Genomic DNA, 26,502 nt, shown 5'->3' with positions numbered 1-26,502 from the left:
CCAAGCTTTGGACCCCAGGCAAGGCTTCAATTTATGATGCTCTTGACTCTGATTCTTGGGGAGATTATACTATAGTCCTGTGCACCCAATGTGGCTCCTTCAGTTTTGCACGTTTTGGAACATTTAGTACAGTGATGCAAAGCTGGGCTTACACAGTACTACTTGTAGAATGATCAACTAGTGGGTCAGGTAGGATGAGGATTACTTTCCAGGTCATCATCTTTGAGAAAGGACCACATGTATCAAACTGTCTTAGTCAGTGTTCTTCTGCTAAGAAGAGACAGTGTCCATGGCATCTCTTATAAAGGCAAGTATTCAATTGGGTCTTGTTTTCCATTTCAGAGATTGAGTACCTTGACAGGTCAGGGAGCACAGCAGTAGACAGGCAGACATTTCAGGAAGTGGGGGAAGAGACTGGGCCTAGCTTTTTTTTCTGAAATCCCAAAGTGCACCCTGAGTGACATACTTCCTTTAACAAGGCTACTCATACTTTAGCAAGGCCATACCTCCTAATCCCTCTTAAGTAGTAGTACTTCCTAATTACCAAGCATTCAAATATATGAGACTTTGAGGTCCATTCCTATTCAAACCAACACAGAAACCTATGGTTCTAGGGTACAGCTTTTTAAACTATCAAGGAACTGACTGTTGGTGTGATGGTTTGAAAGAAAATAGCCTCCAAAAGCCCATAGGGAGTGGCACTTTAAGGAGATGCAACTTCGTTTGAGGAAGTGTGTCACTGGAGGTAGGTTCTGAAGTCTCAGATAGTCAAGCAGGATGAGTGTGGTACTCTGTTCCTGCTGTCTGCTGATCAGGATGCAGGACTCTAGGCTACCACTTCAGCATCATGTCTGCCTGTGTGGCACCTTGCTTCTCACCATGATGATAATGAAACTGTAAGCCAGCCCCAATTAAATGTTTTCCTTTATATGAGTTGCAATGGTCATGGTGTCTCTTCACAGAAATAGAACACTGACTAAGACACTACAGATCATGAAAGCATTTGGCTACTTTTGCTTCTGGATGTGCAATTAAAAAAATTATTTCAAAATGAAATTGCAGTGATAGTGTTTCTGGTAACACTTGCCTGTGCTGTTTCATGAGTCTTCACCTCAACCATGCTTGCAGCATGCACAAACACTCTGCAGTGCACAGGCATTCATACCCTCAGAGCCATCAAAAGCTCCCTGAGAGCACTCAGATCACATTTGAGGCTGGTATGATAAGTGATGGTGGCCTCACAGGACATAATAAGGGATCTGTCCTTACAGAAGGACAAAGGGAATCTTATGAAAACTGACTATTCATACTTTCCTGCCATTTCTCAGGTCAGTATAGAATTAATGCACCCCTGGATTGTATTGTTTGTACAGGGCTTGATTTTCATAAAACTCAACTTTGATTTGCTTATTTGAATTTCATTTAAAAAAAAATCGCCAAATGAATTTTGGCCATAAGAGTGTGACAAAATTCCTACCTATTTCCAAAATGTCTCTAAATAGTACTCCTGCTATTTCTAAGTACATTTTTATACAAACTGTCATTCTCAGGGTTGAAGATTATAAAATCAAAACATCAATCAAGTCTGACAAAAATGCTCTAGGTCTTACAGTATCAAGTGTTCAGCCAAGATTTAGTTCTTTATGTTAAAAAACAAACAAATACATTCATCTTATTATGCAAATTTGTTTCCATTTTAATAAACAGTAAAATTATATGCATACCAAAGAATTGTGATAAAATAAATTTCTCTGATTTATTATCAGTGAATTTTTGATTTGTATGCTTATTTTATATTCCTGTATACCTGGAATGCTCTGGTCTGGAGCTGGCTTTCTTACACTTATATCACAGTCATAGTTTATTCTAATAGGCTTATTTATGGGTTTGTCATTTCTACCATATCACAACACTGTGAGAGCAAGAGTCATATATTATTCATTTGGATTTCTCTTTGATTAAAATGATCATGTGATGCCTGGTAGGACTTATTGATTATTCATAGAATAAAAAAGTGAGTGGGGTCTCAACATTTACAAAAAGTTGTTCTTCATTTTGTCAGTTGTTGTCATTATTTCTGGAGCAACCAGGAGTCCTATTCAGAAATCCTTACCAGAGGAGGGACTTATAAATCTCCACCTCTCCCTAAGAGTTCTAGGCATTTAATGGTTGCTAAGCAAGGGAGTCAAATTCCTCGGTGGTGTAGCTACTGGTAAATTGCCCTTGTTCAAGTAAAAAACCCCAACCATACTCTTGTAGCCAACCTGAATTGAGTGGAGTTGCTGACACACAAGAAAAGATACGAACTGGGAGGAGATCTTGTTGGTGCTCTTATACACTGCAAGAGGTTCAATGGGACAGAGAAGGGTACGAAAACTTTATGGTGGGATTATGATCAAAGTACACTATAGGTATGTGAAATGGTAAAAGAATAAATAAATTCTTAAGAATCCTCTTTACAAGGCTGTCCATGAATGAGACTTAGTTAATCAAGCATGTGCCTCTCTAATGTCCCATTGACATATTCAGGTGTTTCCCCATATATCAAACAGGAACTCTAAAGTGACAAAACACAGCAAGTAACTAGGTGCTAACTTGTAAATGAGCTAAAAGAGTCCATTGAAATTGTCCAGGAATAAAATTCTATAACTACACCAGAAGAATATAATATGTTTTAGTCAAGGTCTTGGAGGAAAACCCAACTGGCAGTAGGAGCTGAGACAATAGCAGCTAGTGCTCCTACTTGGAAGCATATTTTGCTCTTGCATGTAGGCTGACTCATGACACTAGAAGAACCATTTCCTCTTGTTTGGGTTCCACTATAAGTTCTGCTCCTTACAGCCCTATCACACACATCATACTTGTTGTCAGTATATGTTTGTTCAAGGAAAAGACATTTAGTTTAATCTGTGATACAGATTATACACCAATATCACATTTTAGAGCCTTGCCTTCATAGCACATGGACAAGCTCACAGCCTCCCCTTAAGGCTTATTTTATCCTGTATTTCAACTGGATAAAGAAGTTCATTTATATTGTAGTGCATATTCCATCCATTCTTAGTTGTTGTTCATGGCTTTCACTTCCCTACATTTTCTGCCTGCAACTCCCTATATGCAGAATTGACAACCATCTCTCAAGGCCAAGTTCAAGTCCTTCACAGATGTTAGTACTCCTTCCTTTAAACCTTGAGGAAAAAATAGAAGAGAAAGAAGCAAACACAAAACAAACATCTATTCTGTTTCCTGTTTCATCTCATCGTTATTGGCACAGATTTGCTAAGGCAAAGTCTCTATCTTGATTATATCTCTATGCCTTATATGCAGCCTTAACGAGCAAGCTGTTCATTGTGGGATTTCAATACATATTCTGATGAAGCCTTTTCCCACCAAGGCTGATATAAATAGCACAAACCTGATTAACTGACTGCATACTCACATTAAAGTGAAGTAGATTATAATGAGTGGAAATGTTATTTGGATCAACTCTCCCACCGAAAACAATGAAAACAGTTGGGTTAAAAAATATCTTTTAAAAATTACTTCAGAACTGAAAGTCTGAAATGTCAGAGGGAAGGTCATGATAAAGTTTTTATTTGGGTGTGTGAGGTGAAACTCTAAGACATAGAAAAAGTATAAAAGCAATATAACTGCATGGTCTTCTGAGGTCATTTATTTATTGACCAATTGAGCTTAGGAGGGGCGACCTTGTTGGAGTAGGTGTGTCAATGTGGACATGAGATTTAATGACCTCATCCTAGTTGCCTGGAAGACAGTCTTCTCCTCACCACCTTCAGATGAAGATGTAGAACTCTCATCTCTGCCTGCTCCATGCCTACCTGGATGCTGTCATCCTCCTGTATTGGTGATAATGGACTGAACCTCTGAATCTGTAAGCCAGTCCCAATTAAATGTTGTCCTTATAAGAGATGCCTTGGTTGTGGGGTCTGTTTATAGTAGTAAAACTTGAACTAAGACAGAAACTGCTGCTTCCTCTCTCTCTCTCTCTCTCTCTCTCTCTCTCTCTCTCTCTCTCTCTCTCTCTCTTTCTCTCTCTGTCTGTCTGTCTCTCTCTCTCTCTGATTCCCAGAACACAGAAACATAGTGTAGGATGTGTAGGGTAGACTACAATGTTGATAGAGTAGACAATAACCTGGTCTCTGAGGAGTTATAGTGTTTCTGTGGTCCTGCCATTACACAGATACAGCCTGAGACTATAATACCCCATCTGAAATAAGGAGTGACTGTTTCATACCCCTTTTGAAATGTGCACAGAGGACACATTTACCCCTAGCCACAGGGAACCTCCAATGATCAAATTTCAATCTCAATGATTAGCATACAGTCAAAACAATGTCATTTAAGAGCCACAACAACAGAAGTGAGAGGCAGCAGAAATGCATAACAGTGAGGCCATGAGCAACTGCTGTTAGATGACAAGAGAGGTCATAAAACCACTGTTTCTCCTGTCTTTACCAAAAAAAAAAATGATAAAATATAATACCTGCAGGAAACAAGTGGCTCTGCCTGCTGATGGAATAAATTAAAAAAAAAAACTTCTAGAAGTGAGAACTATATTATTTGAAATTAAGGATATGTTTTACACACAGGGAGACAGAAACAAAGAACTGAAAGACACAAAAAGTACTCTAAACTCGTAAGAAGACCAAAATACAGGAGAAGGAGAGAGAGAGAGAGAGAAAGAGAGAGAGAGAGAGAGAGAGAGAGAGAGAGAGAGAGAGAGAGGAGGAAGAAGAGGAAGAAGAGGAGGAGGAAGAGGAGGAGGAGGAGGAGTAAGAAGAAGAAGAAGAAGAAGAAGAAGAAGAAGAAGAAGAAGAAGAAGAAGAAGAAGAAGAAGAAGAAGAAGAAGAAGAAGAAGAAGAAGAAGAAGAAGAAGAAGAATTTGGAGAATACAGTAAGGTGCTTTAGCTGACACTTAGACTGAAAATGACAGACTATAAAAAGGGTTACATCTGAAAACAAGGAAGATTTCTAGATTGTGTTCAGACTATAGTAAGGGCAGCATTTACCACTCACTGAACACTATCTCCAGCATCTACTACTGACCACAGATTGTATTTAGGACTATAGTACATGCATCATCCACACTGACCATGCTCTCCACTGAGGTGAAGTGAGTATGCAGGAACCAGGATGCAGGTAGAAAGCAGATGGCTTTTTTCTCTGTAGAGACTGATTTCCATTCTATGCTGTTTCTCACCTAGGTGTTCAGATGGTGGCAATTTATAGGGTCCTTCTGTTATGAAATGCTGACACTAAGCGATCAGTTACTGTTTGATCTTCTTTCTCAAAACCCTGAGATAGATAGAAGTCCTCTGCTTCCTTTATCAAGTCATTGAGGAACCAAAACCTGGTGATCCTGTGCATGTTTCAGGATAAATATGTGACTAGAATGTTGCTATAGAACTGACTTGTTCAAATGAGAATCTTAAACCTTTGTCATGGCATAGAAGCTGGGCTTGGGGTTGGGATGTACTTGGAAGTGCAAAGATTCCAAGTTGGGACTACAACAGTGAGATGGGACCCACCCAGGAAGGGCATTCTCACAGAACATTGGATCTACCAGTGCCTACCAGTCCAGTATCCTGGACTTTCCAGACTCTAAAATCAGGAGAGCTTAGTGTTTGTTGTTTAAGATGTGCCATCAGTGGTATGCCATTAGAACAGACCTAAGTGGAAAAGACAGACAGAAACTGAAAACAATTCAGTGAGAATTTTTTTTTTTTTTTTTTTTTGCCAAATGTGGGCTGTGGGATACATCAGACCATTCTGTGAGATGAGCCATCAAACAGCAGTAGTGAGGATACACAGACGAGGATGAGGTCTGCAAATACTCATGGGCATCCAGAAAGGTCTATGGGTCCCACAGGGGCAGCTGCTGTATTATTATGCTCTACATAGGTTTTCTCTTTATGAAAGCCTTGTATAACAGTAATTTTTTTCAGTTTATAACCTCTTTCTAGGCAGACATGGTGGTATAGGCCTTTAATATCAGCACTCAGGAGGCAGAGGCAGATTGCTTTCTGTAAATTCAAGACAGCAAGATAGTTCAGACCAGTGAGGATTATGCAGTGAGTCTTTCCCTCCTCCGCTCTCTGTCATACATTCTCTAATCTGTAGATGTGTGAAATAATTCATATAAAAATATTATGGCAAAATAATGTCTTTATAATGCTACCTTCTATATTTTGCACCAAATAAAATGTTTTAATATTTTAATTATCTTTTGAAGATTTATTTTTATGCTATGCATATGATTCTTTTGCCTGAGTGTATGTTTATCACATGTGTGCCTGGTGTTAGTGAAGACCAGGGACATCAAAGTCTCTGAAATTAGAATTACAGATGGTAGTGATTTGTCATGTGCGTACTGGGAGTTGAACCTAGGTCCTGGGAGAAAGTAGACAATATTCCTAACCACTGAGCCATCCTTTCAGCTCCAAATATTTACATACATTAAGATGGCTCTGAAAGAAGGCACAATGTATTCTTTAGACCACTTATGGCAGCTTCTCCAGGCCTGGTGGAGGAGAGGACAGGCTTTTCCTCAGAAAGAGAGAGAACACTGGGACTCATCTAAGGGGTATAAGGGAAATTCAGAAACTTGAATATAAATCTTTTCCAGAATAAAACCACAGCATCTTTAATCAAGGCCTGGCAACCATTGTATCATTTCTCTAAGGCTCTGGTTGGTAAATGCAGCTATCCCACTAGGCCTTTAATACTTGGTTAGAAGTGAATCCAAGAAGTTGACTAGCAAGACAATTCATGCGGTACAAACACAGATCTGTAATTCTCTTCCCCATTACCACAGAACAGTTAGCTCCTACCCAGAATTTGCTTTGAAGACAATTCATGCTTGGAAGAAACTAGGCGCAATGAAAATGTAGCCAGAAGTAATAAATAAGGATTGCCAAAAAAAAAAAAAAAAAGTCAATGAATTTCTTCTACAAATCAAATCCCTTGTCAGTTTGTGACAATTCTGAAGGTTGAATCAGAGACGTACAATTAGTGAGCTAACCTGCATGGTTTGTTGGCAGTGGAAAAGTGAGTGTTCCTTCACCTTTGTATAATTAAACAGTTGAGAGAATTGTATCTCCTGGTATGAGGAGATTAAAAATAATAAAGTAAATGCTTTAGTATGGTATTAATCCCTCCCATTATTCCCACATCCTCATGTGACTCAGCTCCTGCAGGATTCTTCTCCCTCAGCAGGACAAAGATCATCTTCTTAGCATCCAAGCCCAGTCTAGCTGGCAGCTCCCACTTCCTACCTTCCCTGTAGAACTCATTCAGAGAGAAGACAAAAGCGCTGCAAGGGGCTGTTTTGTGCCCGGCCCTACGTGGTGCTTTATGTTTCCTCAAATATTATCTCAACCTTATTGTAGGCAAAAATTCAAAGTAAAACAAAGCCCTAAAACAAATTTTTTGAAGCAATTTAAAATCCAAAGAACTAAGATATTTTTAATTTATTCTTAATTAGTTTGTAGATTGGACCTTACTGAGACTCCAGAATCAGTAAGCCACTTGCAGACAAAGGTGATTTCAATTATGAGGAACAAGTCAAATGTGATCCTTTGTTCTTATACAATTTTGCTCCTTTAAAAGACATCTCTTAGCTGTAGGTCCTATTTTATATTAAGAAAGGATTGTACAGCAAACATGACAAGTGACTGTAGAGCTAAGAACCTGTCATTAGTTTATCACCTGTCAAATCTAAACTAGCTCCTTATGGTTCCCTCCTGCCAGGCCACCACTTTTCCTACCATCTATCAGACCAATGGGCTAAGGCAGGTTAGTTCCTTATGGCCTGGAGTCCTCCCTGATCATGGCTGACAGTCTACCCACCCTTTCTTGGATTTCATGGTAGATGTCATATTTGGGCAGCTGGATTTTTCTGTCGAGGTTTCACCAGCAAGTAACTCCAAATTGCTCCTGCTATAGTTGCCGTATCTCTATGGCCTGTGATGCCTTCCTTCAGGTATCATAAAGCAATTCTGCAAATCTCACTTTGCAATAACAACAAGATACAGAAATTGCATTAAGCTGATTATGTGTAGTCAGAAGAAGTATCAGAAAGGTTAGCTGGATATAGTAAATGCTATAGTTAGACTAAGATAAAAAATCACTTCGTTAGCTGAGAGTGTTTTCTCATTGGTAACACCCTATATTAAGGTGCCACTTATGAGCAGTTTATTATTATTTATTAATGTGTGAGGCACTTTATAGAACACAAGATAACAACTTAAATCCACATATTAAAGATGCACATACATGGTTTAATACGATTTACGTCTTACAATATTCTTTAAAGCAGCCTCCCATAGTCTCATCCGTTAAACATTTATTACTAATGCATTTTATAACATGCTTTATAATGCATTATTTGGGAAAGTAGCAGCATTTAGTGATTATTTCATAAATAAGAATAAAGCATTTATAAATGACACCTTAATTTAGAGTGTTCCCTTCACATTACCAGAGAGCTGCTCACTATCCATTTCATTCGAGAATCTTCCCTAAATGCAGTGCTTAATAAAACAGACACTATTTTCTATTTTCCCTCCATCTGATTAAAAGGTTACTGAGTCATTTCCTCCATCTACTTTCAGATGTTGGTAGCTCAGGGGCTTTGGTTTTCTTCAGTCTGATGAAGCCACACATTTGCTTTAAGGCTATTTCTGAAAAGACTGTAGCAAAACAGAGCAACTTACCATGTTAGGAAGAGCTTGCTGCTTGGAGTCTTTGTAAAATTCAATTTTTCTATCAGAAAGAACAATCCAGGAAGTAGACCAGTTTTTCCTTTGGGGAGAAACAGAAGAGTGCATCATGAGTAGACAGAATATCCAGCAGCCATGTCAGGGATTTCATAGTGAGTGTATACTATTTTTTTAATGACATTTTCTAGAAATCTATTTAAATCTGGTAAGTGGTAAAACAATTTCAGATAATAAAAAAAAATACTGCAGAATTTAAAAATCTATGACACATAAATAAAATTTTCTCAGCTTGTAAATTCTCCTGGATAGTTTTTAACTAATCAATGCCCATGTTTTGTATATTCGCACATGTGCTTCTTCCCAGGACAGAAGCTATAAGGTAAGTATGGGAGGCCACCTTATCTCTCTTTTTCATCGATGTAGAGCATCTCAGAATCTGAAAGACTGACCAGATCACCCATCATTCTTTAAATCAAAACGCTCTTCAGACTCACCAGTAATCAAAGAATCACGAGGGGAAGAGCAGCATGCTTTCTCCTCTTTCCCAAGTGCCAAGGATTAAAAGGATCAACTTTAGATACATTCTTTCATATTATCTCTTCTGGAGTACAATTTAACAATATATTTTCATGAAATTTCAAAAACATATATGTAACTTTTGCCTAGGGATGCTTATTTCTACAAATTTAAATTTATCTTCAATGGGTTCCAGGTTTCCAAGCCTCTGACCATTAATATGAAAGGCATATTACTTGGAAATTATGCTGCTAAAGTACAAAACAAATAAACAAAGCCAGTACTCAAAATACAATTGTACGTTAGAAGAATGACCCCTGTGTTTAAGAATACTGATGTGAGAAGATTTCAATGTTGCCCATAATATATACTTTACTCCACGCTATGCAATTTACCTAGGACCATTTTCTCCCAGCTCATCCCCTTCTGATTATTAATTCCATCCATCAGAAGTCCAAATATCGCTTCCCTCAAAGTACATCTATGACATGTAAGATGATGAATTAAAGAAAAAACTTCAAATTTTTCCACTTTCATTGCCTTCATTAAAATACAAACCCCCAGGCAAAGAGATCATTTCAACATTATTGGGATATTTTCAGAGCCTAGCACAGAGACCTGGAGAGTCTAGGAACTAAATGGACATTTATTTAACCAATAAGCATTTTGGCTGGAAAAAGAGTCTCTATGTAGCCATAGTTAAACAAGGTGGGGAGAGCTTTTTACTTCTCTTTGTATTTTTTAGTCCTTCATCTGAACACACTATTGCTTCTGTAGTTAATGTGTGTAGTGTCAGGAAAGGTTTTCTTTCATAAGTGGCAAAACTATCAATAAGATTGACATGCACAAATTTCTACCCAATAAATTATATTGCTACAATTTTCTTAATTTTAACTTTCATTTAAACATAATTGTATTGATTTGCAAAAAAGTGATGAAAAAAAGGTTGCAAAAGACCTATATTCAGATGAATAGAAAAACATACTAAATATGCCAATGTGACCTATTGTCATATATCCATATACACAAGATTTTATGTGATTTCTTTCCACTTTTTCTTTAGAATCTCGAGCTTTCATTATAAAGACAGCTTTTATTTGGTATGGCTAATGATTCAAAAAAGAATAGGGTTGCTTGTATTTTCCTGAAACTTTCCTTTTTAGGAAGTTTCATTTATTTTTAGTTTGTGGGTATTCATGTTGTGTTAGAATGTGTATGCATATACCTTGTGCCTGCAGAGCCAGAAGAGGGTGTCAGAACTGGAGTTAAGTATGGTGTGAGCAACCACATTGGTCTTGCTAATCACTGGTCCTCTGGAAAAGCAGCCAGTGCTGCTAAGCACTGAGCCATCTCTCCAGACTTTTGAAGCTTTCTTCTTTCTTCCTTCCTTCCTTCCTTTCTTTCTTTCTTTCTTTCTTTCTTTCTTTCTTTCTTTCTTTCTTTCTTTTTTCTTTCTTTCTTTTTTCTTTCTTTCTTTCTTTTTTTCTCTCTCTCTTTTCTTTCTTTCTCTCTCTTTCTTTCCTTCTTTCTCTTTCTCTTTCTTTCTTTCCTTCTTTCTCTCTTTCTTTCCTTTTCCTTTCTCTCCTTTCTCTCTCTCTTTCTTTCTTTCTTTCTTTCTTTCTTTCTTTCTTTCTTTCTTTCTTTCTTTTTAGATTTAAGCATTAATTTTATGTAGGTGAGTATACTATTTCTCTCTTCAGAGACACCAGAAGAGGGCATGAGATCCCAATACAGAGGGTTGTGAGCCACCATGTGGTTTCTGGAAATTGAACTCACGACCTCTGGGAGACCGGTCAGTGCTCTTAACCACTGAGCCATCTCTCTAGCCCATCCTGAGGCTTTCTTAATCATATAGTATTGCATTAATAAAAGAAAGAACAGATTAAACAAACATGCAAGAAACACATTCACAATTCCATTATATGTGACACCATGCCTGCAGATCCACTTTTCTTCAGATGTGTGTCTGTCTTGAGTCAGTGTCTCAATCAAATTATTAAATGCCAGAGAAAGCCTAGTATTTTCTGCCTGGAGCAGCACACCTTTTTTGTAGATACTGGCTATATAACAGTGAATTGAATCAGTAGTAACTTTCTCTTTATGCAGATGTCTCAAAAAGGAAGAATGAGAAGTATTAGTGTACTAGGTCCACAGGTCAAGACTAGTCATGTCTGTGCCAGTCATTTTGACCATGTGTGATCAGAGTCTGAGGCATCCTATTGGACCATAATAATGGACCCATATTTAACCCACCTGCTATGCCTCTTACTACAATTTCTATCTTCTGGCAGGCTGCTCGTACACCGTATTTGCTTCCTATCTATAGAAGTTCCTAGAGAAATGGTTTTGGTTTGAATCTGTTTCAGATGTTGATCATTTATAGAACTTGCTGAAAAAACACTTCTATTCTTTCAACTTCTAACTGGAGCGGGTTAGGCAGGAAGTCCATAAATTCCAGTTACGTCATCCTTCTGTTGTAGGACTTTCAATGTATTCCTGCTAGGTAAACTAGAAGGACAAGCACAGGTGCCTAAGGACAAAGACCTGGGAAACTTAATCATGTGACCACCTGCAATACCTACGTCTGGTGCTATGATAGTTTGGCTTTGTCAATCTTAATCATCTTTATTGCATCAGAATGAAGAGGAAAGCTAAACGCTTCAGCTTGAAAATCATTTCATGTCAAAAGAAATAACAAAAGGCAGTAGATACCTTTAAGACTCTTTTTACTTCATTTTTTTCCCATGATATCTTTAAAAAAATATCAGTGACATAATTACTTTGAGCAGTTAGTAAAAATTTAATAGGCTAGCTAAAGTTTACACTCTTAGAAAAAAACAACAGAGCTATTGACATTCCTATGTACTCTACAAAAAACTAGTCTCAGAGTTTATTAGATAACCTACTTAAGACCACATGGGAATTAAGGGTTAAATCCAACTTCCCTGAAAGCAGACCTTGTCATATATGTAATCTATGCCCTTATGCTGTATTTTTCTTATGAAAAAAAGATCTAAACATTGCTAACTTGACTGAGGATATCATCAATGTTGACAACATAATCTTGGCTGACTTCAATTTATTAAAATCATTTATAGTTTGTGAGAACAAGTCATTCATTTGAGCTTTTTTACTACATTTCCTTATCCTTTTGAAGATGATTGATCATCTTACCAGCCCCCAAGTAGATAGTTGAGTTTCTTCTCTCCTTCTGAAACCTGTTAATACTAGAAGCTATAGTATTGCTTTGACTCCCACTTGGTACACAGAATGCCAACTGGCATTTCCCAAACATCCTGTATTCTAACAGTTTAGCCAATAATGTCACCACATTCTTTATGCTACACAATTCTAAGAGCAGACTAGAAAATTAATGATAGTAAGTAAAAGATAAAGGTAAAGTAAGACAGATCTCAAAGATTTATATCACTGACTAGAAGACAGCTAAAGACTAGAAAGAATCCGTTCCTCTTAGTAGCTCTTCAAGCTGATTGAGATGTCAGTATACCTGAGGAGAAAAATGAAGCTTACTGAGACTGTGTCCTACCTAAGGGCACACAGTCATGCAGGAAAGATTTAGGAATTTACCTCCGAAGCCCAGCCCCCTTCTGAAGGATCAGCTGTCTTTGGAGCAGGATCATGCACCTTCCACTTATGCATACTGTATGCCAATCCTCATGGCAGGAATTAGAAGGAGAAAATGTGGTCTTGGAAAAGCATTAGACCTATTTCTCATAGAAGCAGAGCTGCCTGCATTGGTGATTCCAGCCTTCTGTACCACTTTCTGCAGAGCACGTGTGTTCCTACACCAGTGGGGAGCAGCTAAAGCCTCTGTTGTCATAATAACATTGGGACATGTAGAACAGTTTTAACCCTTCCATGAGTCCTTCCTTTGTCCTTCCTTCCGTTCACCTTTCCTTCCTTTCTCCTTCCCTCCCTCCCCTCCTTTCTCTATTCCTTCCTTCCTTCCTTCCTTCCTTCCTTCCTTCCTTCCTTCTTTCCTTTTTTTTCACAAGAGGACAAACATTTAAGCTGTAAGAAAGCATGTAGCTTAGGAAATAAGAAATCAGTAACCACTGGTTGAGCAGGTCCCCACCCAGACTTCCAGGAAGTCAGCGAAGAATCACAGCTAGTATTTCAGTGTACAAAATAGATTCATGGACAAGAAATGAAAACATGTTTTACATTTTGACAAAGCACAGGCCATCTAATAGGATGAAAATTTCTAACTATAATTCTAAAGCCAGACCTCAATTTTTATCAGAGCAACAGATTTTGATACAGGCAATTACCAAGGTATTTTAGGCAAGTGGAATACTTCACATAACTTACTAAAAGCAAGTTGTGAGTTGTAAGGTGGAAAAAATGGAGGAACGTGAAACCAAGCAAAACCAAAATAAAAGTCCCTGACACAGACAACAGCTTGACATTCTACCAAATGGACACCGGATGGCAGCACAGAATAACAGCAGCATGTACCTTCTTGGCTGGAGGATGGAAATGACCCTTGAAATAGTCATCAGCTTCTAAGGATCTAGGGCCTCCAACATCACAGCTTTAGGTCTTGACCTCTGCCCCATGTTCTTTACACAAAAAGTTAACAAACCCAGAAGAACTTATTTTAAGATGACCTCATCAACTTCTGACTCTCTTTGGGTCACTTGCGTCTGGTACCTGGTTTCCTTACTATGGAGTTGATTTGATTCTGAGCTGGTAATTTATCCATGTGCCTCTGAGTGATTTACCATAAAACCCTCTAAATTCTTAGACCAGCAGCTTTGAGAGCTTCTCTCTCCTCTCTCATATTTTAAGCCTCTATAATGTACTAAAAAGGTGAACCAATGAGAGACTACGTGTAAAATATACATTTCTTTTAGTCTTGCAAGAATAGGAAAGGAGAATTGGAGGGAGGGAGAGAGAGACAGAGAGATAGAGAGAAACAGAAGAAGATAGAAAGAGACAGGTTAGGTTTGTGTTGATTTATTGATACTCTGAACAGAAAGTGTCAAAGACATTGAGAAGAATTTTAACTCTTTCTTTCTCTCTTTCTTTCTTTCTTTCTTTCTTTCTTTCTTTCTTTCTTTCTTTATTCCCTTCTTCCTTCCTTCTGTTCTTTGCACAAGAGGATACAAATCAAGCTGTAAGAAAACATGTATCTTAGGAAATTATTAAGTTCACATTGGAGAACAATTTAGTATATATTCAGAATGAAAGAAAGGATGAAGAAGGAAAGAAAGGATGAATAAGGAAAGAAAGGATGAAGAAAGAAGGAAAGAATGGAAGAAAGAAAGAAAAGAGAGAGATACTGATGACAATATCAGCACAGAGGTGCACACAGGCACACACATGCAACCACAGTCTAAGTGCCCTGAGCCTGTGAACATGGCAACCGTTTTCAGGTTTATTTTCATGCTCATTTGCCATCCATATTCTCACAAGTATTTCTGTGTGCTTCAGAAGAGGAGAGCAAAGTGAGATCTAAATGTGAGGAGATGTACAGAGTCACAGAGGGACCAAAAAAGGAAGGAAGTGCATTCTGAAATGTGTGAAATGTTGAACTCATATAAGCACATGGGCAGGTGCCTTTTGTAGAATTAAGTTCTAGGAACTAGAAAAACAAAACATAACAATTGAACAAAACAACCTCTCCCCCCAAAAAACTATTACTAAATCATTATGGGGCTTCAGAAAAGCCAGGGATCCTTACAGCTTTGAGTATGAAATTCCCCAAATAAAAAGGTTCCTGAGATTCATCAGAAAAGCTGAGGCATAATTTCAAGGTTCATAATTAAAAATTAAAGTTGAATGCCGAATGAATTCTGCTTTCAAGCCTGTCAGTATATCACAAGGGAAATGTGTATAACCTCATTTCAAAATAAGGCTAAGTTTGGGGCCCTTTATGAATGTAAGATTAAGCCAAAAGCTTCTCCCTCCTGCCACCTTATCCTATGCACATGAGTAATACTTTTTTCCTTACAGAAAAATACAGCACTTGACAGAAACTGAGACAAATAAATAAGGTAAGAAAGACAAGATCAAAATAAGGAGCAATGTCAGATGTAGATGACACATCATGGCTCTATACAGAGAAAATTTTGCTGAATTTCCAAAAGTGATATTTATTAAATGGTAGTTGAATGTCTTGGGATCAAGTGTGGCAAGAAACAGAAAAACAGTTCTTCCTTCTTGGCCTCTCACTAGAAAGTCCCAGACACCGGGAAAGCAAGAGGCTCCCAGGACCCAACGGGGATGACTTTAGCTGAAATACACAACAAAGGGGAGATAGAACCTGTAGAGACCACCTCCAGCAGATAGGCACAGCTCCCAGTTGAGGAATGGAGCCAGTTACTCATCTCAAAATTTTTAAGCCAGAAATGTTCCTGTCCAAAGGACAAAAAATGAAACAAAGAAGGAAGGAAAGGTCACCCAAAAACCATTCCACCTAGGGATCCATCCCATCTGCAGACACCAAACCCAGACATTATTGTTGATAACAAAAAGCACCTGCTGATAGGAGCTGGGTATGGCTGTTCCATGAAAGGTTCCACCAGCACCTGACCAATACAGATATAGATACTCACAGTCAACCATTGGACTGAGCCTGGGGACCCCAATGGAAGAGCTAGGGGAAGGACTGAAGGAGCTGAAGGGGATTGCAGCCCCATAGGAAGAACAATACTACTAACTAAATCACCCAGAGCTCCTAGGGACTAAACCACCAACAAAAGAGTATACATGGTGGGACAAATGGCTCCAGATACATGTAGCAGAGGGTAGCCTTATTTGACATCAACAGGAGGGAAAGTCCTTGAAACTGTGAAGACTTGATGCCCCAGCATAGGGGGATGCTAGAGTGGTGAGGAGGGAGTAGGTGAGTGGGTAAAAGATAACCCTCATAGAGGCAAAGGGGATGGGAGAGAGAGGGGATAGGATGGGAGGTTTGTGGAGGGGTAACCAGAAAGGGGGATATCATTTGAAATGTAAGTGAATAAAATGATTAGTAGTAGTAGTAGTAGTAGGAAGAAGAAGAAGAAGGAGAAGAAGAAGAAGAAGAAGAAGAAGAAGAAGAAGAAGAAGAAGAAGAAGAAGAAGAAGAAGAAGAACAAGAACAAGAACAAGAACAAGAACAAGAACAAGAACAAGAACAAGAACAAGAACAAGAACAAGAAGAACAAGAACAAGAAGAACAAGAAGAACAAGAACAAGAAGAAGAAGCAAACATCTATGCTTCAGTCAAGCCAGGGTTAGATGCTGTGTAATCAGTAAGACTCTGGAGAAAGGGGCAGTTAGGAAGTTAATGGTCTTTACATTTGAAAAACAGGAAATCACCATGAAGCCTTTAACCTAATATGACTTAAGTGTCACTACTATCACAATCAACTATGTGCTTGGCAGAATAATCATTTATTAATACTACTTATTAGTTCATTAAATTTTATTAAAATTATATAAGATCCTTCATAAATGGGGAACAGTCCATAGAAAAATCTCATGCAAGCAATAGAAATTATGATAACTAGATGACATCATTTAATAATTATTAAGTTATCCATGGGATAAAACTGCCATAATTTTTCAAGGCTGTGACCAAACTGACCCTTTTGTTGCTGCTGATAAAAATATAGACTGTGGGCAAGCAATAGCAATGTATAGTAAGAGTACCAAGGTTGCCAGGCAGTGGTGGCACACGCCTTTAATCCCAGCAGTTGGGGGGCAGAGGCAGATGGATTTCTGAGTTTGAGGCCAGCCTGGTCTACAGAGTGAGTTCCAGGACAGCCAGGGCTACACAGAGAAACCCTGTCTCGAAAAACAACAACAACAAAAAGAGTACCAAGGTTCTTTTCTTTAATGTGTGGGTGTAGGGTGGGGTATGCTTACACTCATGTGTGTGGTGTAATATGTGTACACATTTGTGTGTGCATGAGAGTGTACATATGTGTGAGTGTGCATATGTGTGTGTGTGTGTGTGTGTGTGTGTGTGTGTGTGTGTGTGTGTGTGTGTATGTGGTACGTACTCCTGTGTGCGCTGGCATGGAGGCCAGAAGAGGATGTTAATTGTCTTATATAGTTCTCTATTTTGTTGTAGCTAAGCTGCCAGGTAGTGAGCTCCTCATAGACATCTGTTTCTATCTCGGCAACCCTTTTCCTGAGGGGGATTGGAGCATAGGTTCCTGTGCAGGAAACAATGTTATCTGTTGCCTTAGTTCTGCAGCCCATTTCATTCTGTAGCATACATGCAATGTGAAAAGGTCATCTAGGCTTAGAATTAAACTTTAGAATATATTTTTAAATGGTAATAATTATGATGAGTACTACAGTTATAATACTTTTAGCATAACACTTGATGCAAGTTAAACTTAAATAAAAATGAGAGTCAAAATTATTTGCCATATTATCACACATAAACAGGAAATGATAGCAAGTATATGAAAAATGGTGACTATTACATTTAACATGTTCAACTTGAATACATCTCTATTAAATGTAAAAACAAACTCCAGAAGTTAAGAGAAGATATGTATCATGTCTAAAACTAACAATTGCCTATATAATATATTGTAACATATACATTCTCTCAAACAATAAGAAGGTAACACACTCAATAAAAGCTCATCAATAAGCAATTCTTGAAATGCATAATTTGAGTGACTCTAGATGAATAATTAGAGTTATACCCAACTGCAATACCAATCAGTTAAATGGGGAGGGAAGCAGCATTGAGGAAATATGTTGTGGCCAGATATTTGACAATATTTAAAGTAGACTCAAGTGGATTTCTGAGTTTGAGGCCAACCTGGTCTACAGAGTGAGTTCCAGGACAGCCAGGGCTACACAGAGAAACCCTGTCTCCAAAAACAAACAAACAAACAAAAAGTAGACTCCTGGATGGGATTATAGAGAAAAGGAATCCCTTTGGCAGTGCAGAATAAACTTGTGTGGGATGCTGCAGTCATTCAAGAGAGCACTGCAATGGGACAAAGCTGATGCTCGAGCAACCTTAACTGGTGGGTACACCTCCCAGGGAGATTCTAACCGAGTCCAAAGAAACAATTATGTGTGATTTCTTGCAATGTTTTAGGTTTTGAAAAAGTTAAAGATATCTTAGAGGAGTTTGTGCCTAGTAGATTTGTGAAAATAAAATTTCGTACAGATACATAGTAGCAGGCAGGCAACACCTGGAAGGAAATGGTCTTTGACTGTGGCACCACAACAAATATTTGTGTACTAATATTGAATGAACACAGCAAGAAACAAGGGGTTTTGAATACAAAGCTGTTTTTACAATATAGAACACATTAATACACACATTATTACAAACAAATATTTTGTTGATTTATCCTGAGTACCATACATAAAACGAAATAGGTGTGTGCGTAGGGGATTTGAAGACTAGTTAGAGCACATATACACAGGAGATTGATAGTGAAGTAGAAGAGAATATCAAGTAGAACCACCCAAGAGTTTTGCCCAAGATGATAAAATTGCAGGGCAGCAACTGAAGGATATCACCAATTCAATTCACTGCACCTGAGAATCCTAAATCAAGCACTAAAATTTCCGGAACTTTAAATGAGACATTCTGAGGGATGCATGGCATGCAAACTGACAACCAATAACATAGAATACAAACCAATGCAGAAGCTTCTATGAATTTAAGCTTCAATCAAGACAGTGTACACAAGTTCAGTATGTTTTTATGCAAACCAAAAGCACACTGTGGTACATACACTGAGCCAACGTGCATTGTGTTCCTGAGAGTAGGCACGGAAAGGGGCTACTCTTTCTCAGCATGCTTTAGACCCTTCCTTCTAGGTTGGCCAATGGCGTACAGATGGAGGGGTTGAGAGAGCCACAGCCGAAGGACTTCACTTTCTTTTCATGGCCTTCCTGTTTTCTGTGAGGCTGGAGAGTAACACTGGCTAATACTATCATATCTGGCCGCCTCAAACCCAACGAAGAACATATTCAGCTGGAATGTCTTGAGTGGGATTAAGGGGTAGGAGGTCATGTGGTTGGTCAGGTAAGAAAGGGTCCTGGTTTACTCATCCTGACTGTGGTACTGCTGCACCCTCCACACCCCTGAGTTGATGACTGTGGGATGTGGTCTATGGAAGAGAAGGGCATGGAGGCTGAGCTGCTCAGTCAATTATTCTCACCTGTTGCTCTGTGAAAGCCTGGCTGAGGGTTGTCTGGAGCTAGAGAAGGCCAGGCTGCTATGCATTTGATCTTATCCCCCTCTGGCACTTTGGAGGGAGGTTGACTGCTAGGCTACTGACAAGAAACAGTCTTTGGGAAGATGCTAGGTCTATTTGCTATTAAATATTAGAAGAGCTATTGTAAGTATTGGAATTATGAGTGACACTTCAATTTTCCTTCTTTGAAATAAATATAGACACTGTCCATGATAGCCATCAAGCCAAAGCATATTTTATTCTCTGATGTGAGCCAGAATATATTTCTATTAACATAATGTATAATTCAATTAAGTATCGTTCCATTGAGTAGCTAATTATTCTACTTAGTTCTAATACTCATACACTCACAAGGAAATGTGTTTGTTTTTACTTTGAGTACTTCCATGCACCTTATTTGCTTGCATATTCCATACTATAAATCTAAATATAGAATATATTTGATGTATTAGCAAAAATTCTAAAACAGACATGACTATTTTAAATCCTTCATATAAACAACATAGCTAGTATCTTTCTTGACCCAACGACTTGTTCTTCTTTCTTGAACATATCTGCTGTTCCTGTCCCCCACCCCAGGGAAGGTTTTTTTTAATCATTTTAAAATTTCCTTTGCCACACTCTGTTCATGATTTTCTTTTTCTTTTCTTTTTCTAAATGATTTTATTTTGAACTACAAATATGGTTCAAATCTTCCATCCTTCAAAAAAAAAAAAACTTCCATGGCTATTGCATAGTGATCTTTATATGCTGCAAATGAATTCATTCAACAACCCAATCTGTTGATCCAGAAATCATGTTTCCCTTTTTATGTTTTAAAGATTTCTAGTCCTAAGAGACGAGACATCAGCCACTTTTACATTCTGGGCAACAGTATAGAATGCAGTGTCTTTCTTTGAAAAGTATAATTATTTTACCAATAAGGGTGTCAACAATGGTAACAGAAGGGACTGTTCTAGTTAGGTCTGGATGGCCTTGCTTCTCAGACAAAAGCACTGACACAAACTTAGGAAGTGGGAGACTGTGTAGTTATGTAACAGAGAGTTGAAGAACTTTCATTACCTTAGTTTCTTTCCTCCATCTGCAATCTTGGCTTTTTGAAGATACCCTTCTTTTTCAACCATCTGCAAGAAGAATGTGTATGTTAAAATGGTGACAAACTCTTATGCACTTCGGTATGAATGAACCCAAGCTTTCTAAGCAAGAATCATTGCAATGACAGAAGCTTCCAGTCACAGAGCTTTATTAATAATGCATACAAGACTTATGGGAAGTTCGTATAAGATCAAAGTCTTTCCAAGCTTTACATATCAAAAGATAGATTGGGAAGATGTATGTGAATGGATCATTTGATAGTGATACAGCACCGTTTGCTCACCCTTACATGTCAGCAAGTCACTTGCTTAAAACATTGACTTCAATGATAAAACAAAGAAATGCAAACCCTTCTTAAATCTTACCAGGAAAGCTCTTCCTTTGCACCCTCCCCATACACCTGTCAAGGCCAGGGACAAAGGAAATGGAACAAGAAACTGAGCCTGATGAATCATGGGAAAACATTACAATGGCAACATTTTGTGCATTTTGTTCTGTTAGCCAGAGACAACAATGTAGCCTCAGCTATCTATATAAATGCTTTCCTTTGCCAGTTTGTACTGTTGGCTTTCCTTACAGTTTCAAACTTCCTAAAGGCTAAGAAACAATTTATGATAACACAGCAGAGGTGTTCAGTAAGTTTCAGCCAAGATACACACAAATGCAAATGATAGCATGTTGATTCCCAGCAAAGTCAATATAGTGGTTTCAGTTTAATGCTGGTCTATTTGTGCCCTTCCTGACTTCTGGGTCACCCCATTCCAGTTCTTGGCCTGTGCTACCTTTAAAAGCAGCAGCATGCTTCCCTCATGTTCCATGTCTCACATCTGAGGGTGCTGTATTTCCACAGTGCTATCAGTGTGATCCATACTCCTAGACATAATATTCCACCCATTATATCTTCATCTAAAAAATGCCTATATATACAAAATATAACTTTAACCTGCTTTAAATTCAAGCTGTGTGGCTTTTGTCTGATGGCCTTTCCATCTTTTTTTGGATTGTCTTTGAGGCACCCAACTCCCAATTTCCACTCCAGTATTTCCTTATCTCTCTGCTAACACACTCAGATGACTTTGTAATGGCTGGATTGTTTACTACACCTGTGCTCTGAGTCCACTGAAGGCAAGGATTGTCCCATTCATATGCTGTGGGAACCCAGAGACACACTAATTGGATGGTATGAATAAATGCATAAGTGAAGGGATATGTGAATGTTATTTAAACTTTTTACAGAGAATTGTAAAAGTCAAGACTATACTCTGGTAAGAGGAAGAGACACTGTGGGGTAGTGAGTACCACAGAGAATTCCCCCTGGTAAGATTTGCTCTGCTATAGATGATGCACATGTGATCTTTCCCTGGCCCCTGTATTGTTCTATTCCTAATGCATTGGAAAGTATTTACCTTTCAAATTACATTTGCTAAATGCATTTGTAATGAATAAACTGTTGAAAACTGTTAGGATAATGACAATGGTGGCAAAATGTTTTTTTCCCACATAGGTTTAGAAGATGTCTCTTCCTTCAGTTTGTTTGCTACAAGTCTCAATTTCAAGGTTGATCTTTAGAACTATGGTATTCATAGTGTTTTTATACAGTGTTACATTTAGTTGCATCTATGCATGTACTGTGCCCATTTCCTTATTCTATGTATATTGTCCATCTCTTGGGTACCAGAGAATTTTTTTACCCTATGAATCCCAACATGCCTTCTACCCCATAGAAAGAAACCCCTAAAACTATAACTTTGTAGTATTCTCTGCTTTTAATTCATTTAGTACCACTCTGAACAGTAGCTGTACTTCTTATCTAAGAGTATAATGTGCATACACACTTATAATCTAAATGTGTGACATGTATCTGCTTGAGCTTTACAGCCATGTCTTAACTCTTTCCCCCACCACCTCTTCTCCCATACATGTTCCTGCTTCCTCTGGGATGAGCTGTTCCTCTCTATACTGTTTCTCTTCCATAATTGATGCACACTTACATTCCCTCAGCAAATTTTCAATTAATCACTCCATTCTCTCAAATATCAGCCACTATACATGCACAAGAGTTGAAAGAGTAACAAGACAGGTCTGATCTTACTTCAGTTTAACCCCTAGGGGTACACATCAAGACATCCCTTCTTTAAAGTAAACCGATTCAACTCTTCTACACCTCTGAGACTCTGCTCAGACTTCACACTGAACCAATAAATTCCAATTTATTTCATGCACTAAACAGTCTGCCATGTTCAGGTGCCACAATGACAAGAAAAGTTTCCAAAAGGTAAACTTAATTACGTGACTATTTAAGGCATTTCCATCATATACCTAAATTTCTCAGTGTACTACATACCAGGAAGCAGTCATTCTGAGGGGCTTGGGCTGGGCCGGAGAAGGTACTAGTGTAAGCAGAAGATTGCTATGCATTGTACATCTGAATTTATATTGGTATCTTATTGTTTTCTTAGTCCCATGGTCTGAAGGAACAATGATCTGTAAATTTCATTTTATAGTTCAGACAACAGGTTGTCTAGTCTTTAATGTTTTACACAGTTATATATAGGCTTTAAATTTAAGTTTAGATTTCTCCCATGCCAGATTGTAGGCCAAACTGAAATTCATTAAAGGAATAGAAGCCACCTAACCATATATACTTAAAGAAATATCAGCCAGTCTTTAGATGCTAAATGTAGCTTTTGGAGCTATTTTTTCAATGTCGGCTAGAATCCCTATTTAACATTGCGTGGTAGGAAAGATCAGCAATTTGTCCAGGCTGGATGCCAGGCAGTCTGCCAGCACTGAGGAAGTGCTTCCATAGCATCCTGTGTGCCGGGACACGGCTGAGGAGTATGAATGGCACTGGAAGTTCAAGATCATACCTGTTTATAAACCTGTTATAAACACAGACAGGCAGAAGAGAAGAAAACTTTCGATTAATGGTCACAAGTATAACAAACATAAGCCTATAATTTCTCATACAGAGAAATTAGTCAACACAAATGCCCACAATAGGTTTCATGGATCTATAGTGGTCCACTGGACAGTTTTGCTTTACATTTGCTCCACCGATGTATAGACATTTTTATTGTCTCTCCTTGGTTCTTCATCTGTTTTTATTGATGAGCACTGAAGTCATATTTAGCTTTGTAAGTTGTCTGATAAGAAAGTCAGTGACTTAAGTAGTGAAAATCAGAATATCCCCCTGCCCCTTTGTATTCTTTGAGGAAGCACTGATGGATCTTTATAAACACTGATGCTATTGGCAATTTGGATTTCTTTTTTATCAAATAAACCTGAGACAAGCTTCAATGTGAAACTCGGATGGCCCTTCTGAAAGAGGACTCACTATGTGAATCATGTGTACGGCTGACCCATCTTCTAAGGGATGTTTCCAGAACTACAACTCTGGACCACTGTAGTTGTCAAACAGATGTAGCTTTCCTATTAAATAAGAAAGTAAGTGCTAAGGTTTTCATAGCTCACAGTGCTTTGCTGATAATCTTAGGGACTAAACCACCAACCAAAGAAATACATATGGTGGGACCCATGGCTCCAGCTGCATATGTAGTAGGGGATCGTCTAGTAGGTCATCAATGGGAAGAGAGGCCCTTAGTCCTGTGAAGGTTCTATATCCCAGTGTAAGGAGAATGCCAGAGCCAGGAAGCTGGAATGGGTGGGTTGGTGGGGGGGGGCATAGGAGGTTTTCAGAGGGGAAACCAGGAAAGGGGATAACATTTGAAATGTAAATAAAGAAAATATCTGATAAAAAGAGCAAGAACTTAAATATCTGTTGAAAAAAAAAGAAGACATGTTTTCTCCCATCATTTTATACCCTCAAACGTTCCTCTTTCCTTCTGCAATTACTTTTCACTTTTCTTCTATACTCAGAAAGAGACATTTCTATCTTTTTTCTCTGTGTGCTTTCATTCTCTTGACATTGTTCTCAATGTATCTCATGATGCTCATCTTGATGGCTGAGTTGAGTTGAATTTAGGAATGACTGAGACTGCTCAAGCACACTTCTGGGTGTGACTGTGCAGCCATTTCTTATGGCATTAGAACATTAATTTAGATTTTAATACACTTTGGAAGTGCTGGGACTGTTGAAGGCAGTGCCTGGCTTAAGGAAGTAGAGCAATGTCAGGGAGCAAGAAAAAACCTACTATAGGGTGGGAGGGAGTAGGGGATGGGAAGGATAGGGGTGAGACGACGGGGTGGAGAAGTTCGTGGAGACTGTATGTTACTTGCCTCCCTCTTGTTACTTTTCTGATCCTTCTTCTGGACCTCTATGAAGTGAATAACATCTCTACTACATATTCTTGCTGCCTCTGAGGGACAGCATCTGACACTTGGACCTTTGTAAATGTGACATAAATGAAGGGTTCCCTGGGGTATTTTCTCTGTTTGTTTGTTGTTTTGTTGATTATTTTGTGTTTTCTGGTTTTTTATCATAACTACAAGCAAGCTAAGAGACATATACTCACATTCACAAGCAGTTACACAAATCTACATACACTCTCACACACAAACAACACACACACACACACACACACACACATACACACACACACACACACACGCACTAAAAGTAAGCAAATCCATGAAGACCTAGAGTCCATTTTGTGCTGGACAACTATTCTTGAACATGAAGCCTGTCCTGCGGTGTGGCTCATATCACACTCCCCCTTCATGGCCAGAAACTGGTCTTCATTTCTTGATTAATGCTGTGCCCACTTTCCTGCCTCTGGGTTGAGATTGGTTGGTTTGAGCTTGTGCAGGTCTTGTGTGCACTGCCCCAGTGTCTGGGAGTTTGTACTGCATCAGCCCTCTTTTATCTGGAAAGGTCTGCTTCCTTAAAGTTATCCATTATTTTTGGCTTTTACAATGTCTCCACTTTTTTTCTGTATTCTTTTTTGGTTTTGTTTCTTTTCTTATTGGATTTAGGATTCACTCTACAGGAGTAAGCTCATGTCTTTTCCTGTAAACTTGGTCAAGAACCTTATTTTCCTGTGATAATATACTATGAACGAATATGGTAAGAAGGTTTGGCTTATGTTTCCAAAAGTAGAGACAATAGTGGTGTGGAGATGTGGCAGCTAGTAGCTACAGTGGAAAGCAAGAGATCTTCAATCACAAACACAACACAGAGAGAACAAAGGTAAAGTGGGTGAGGTCATACACTCTCAACATCTGCCTCCAAGGTTGAACCATCTCCCCAAATAGCACCATCAACTGGGGCCAAGCATTCAAATATCTCAACCTATGCAGCCATTCTCATAAAAACCACCACAGGAACCCATATGACCCAAGGTAAACCTACCATTATTATTTTGCTAAATAGATAAACACCTTCTATGTACATTTTTTAATATCTGTAGATTAGTGAAGCTCTAATTTCTCAGCAGAGAAGTGCCTTTGTGCAGAGGAGAACAGTTAATACAAAGGTTTGCAACTGAGAAAAGTGCAGAAAAAGACAGTTCTGAGGCATGCTTAGTCATAAATGGGACATCTTTCTCATAACTTTTCAAACAACACTCAGAGAATGTTCTGTAAGAGGGGGCAAAAAGACTGTCAAGAGGACTTTGGCAAACAGTATCTTCTGGACATTATAGAATCATTGCATCTATGAATTTATCAGAGCTGTGGTTGCCTATGTAAGACATATACAAGATCAAACCAGTCAACATTATTGCATGCAAGAGAGGATTGGCACAGGAGCTTCTATCCCTACCAAAAACAATTGACAGTTGGTTGTTGTTAAGGGAGGAAGAAGCCATTTTCTCAGGAGTATAGTGCATGTTAGGTTGACCATGCACCACTGGCTCTACATCTATGTATGACGGCAGCAATAATTGGATTTGGTGAACTATAAATGAAAGTGTGTGTGTGTGTGTGTGTGTGTGTGTGTGTCTGAGAGAGAGAGAGAAATGAGAGAGAGAGAGAGAGAGAGAGAGAGAGAGAGAGAG

General features: G+C 38.5%; 1 protein-coding gene across 5 annotated transcripts in view; it reads right to left on the bottom strand.

The window, feature by feature from the left end:
- The window catches only part of Arhgap15 (Rho GTPase activating protein 15), a 611,414-nt gene that overhangs the window by 501,625 nt on the left and 83,287 nt on the right, over positions 1–26,502 (bottom strand). For all 5 annotated transcript variants that reach the window (XR_004118571.1, XM_031370150.1, XM_031370149.1 and 2 more), the window contains exons 4-5: positions 20,513–20,574; positions 8,736–8,823 (exon numbers count right to left, since the gene is read on the bottom strand). Coding sequence is in view for 4 of the 5 variants with exons in the window: in XM_031370150.1 (XP_031226010.1) it covers positions 8,736–8,823; positions 20,513–20,574 (150 nt within the window). In the remaining variant the exon portion in view is untranslated. The remainder of the gene's footprint in view (positions 1–8,735; positions 8,824–20,512; positions 20,575–26,502) is intronic.

This window comes from Mastomys coucha, unplaced genomic scaffold (assembly GCF_008632895.1).
Source record: "Mastomys coucha isolate ucsf_1 unplaced genomic scaffold, UCSF_Mcou_1 pScaffold15, whole genome shotgun sequence".
NCBI lineage: Eukaryota > Metazoa > Chordata > Mammalia > Rodentia > Muridae > Mastomys > Mastomys coucha.
This window is presented reverse-complemented; position numbering and strand designations above follow the sequence as displayed.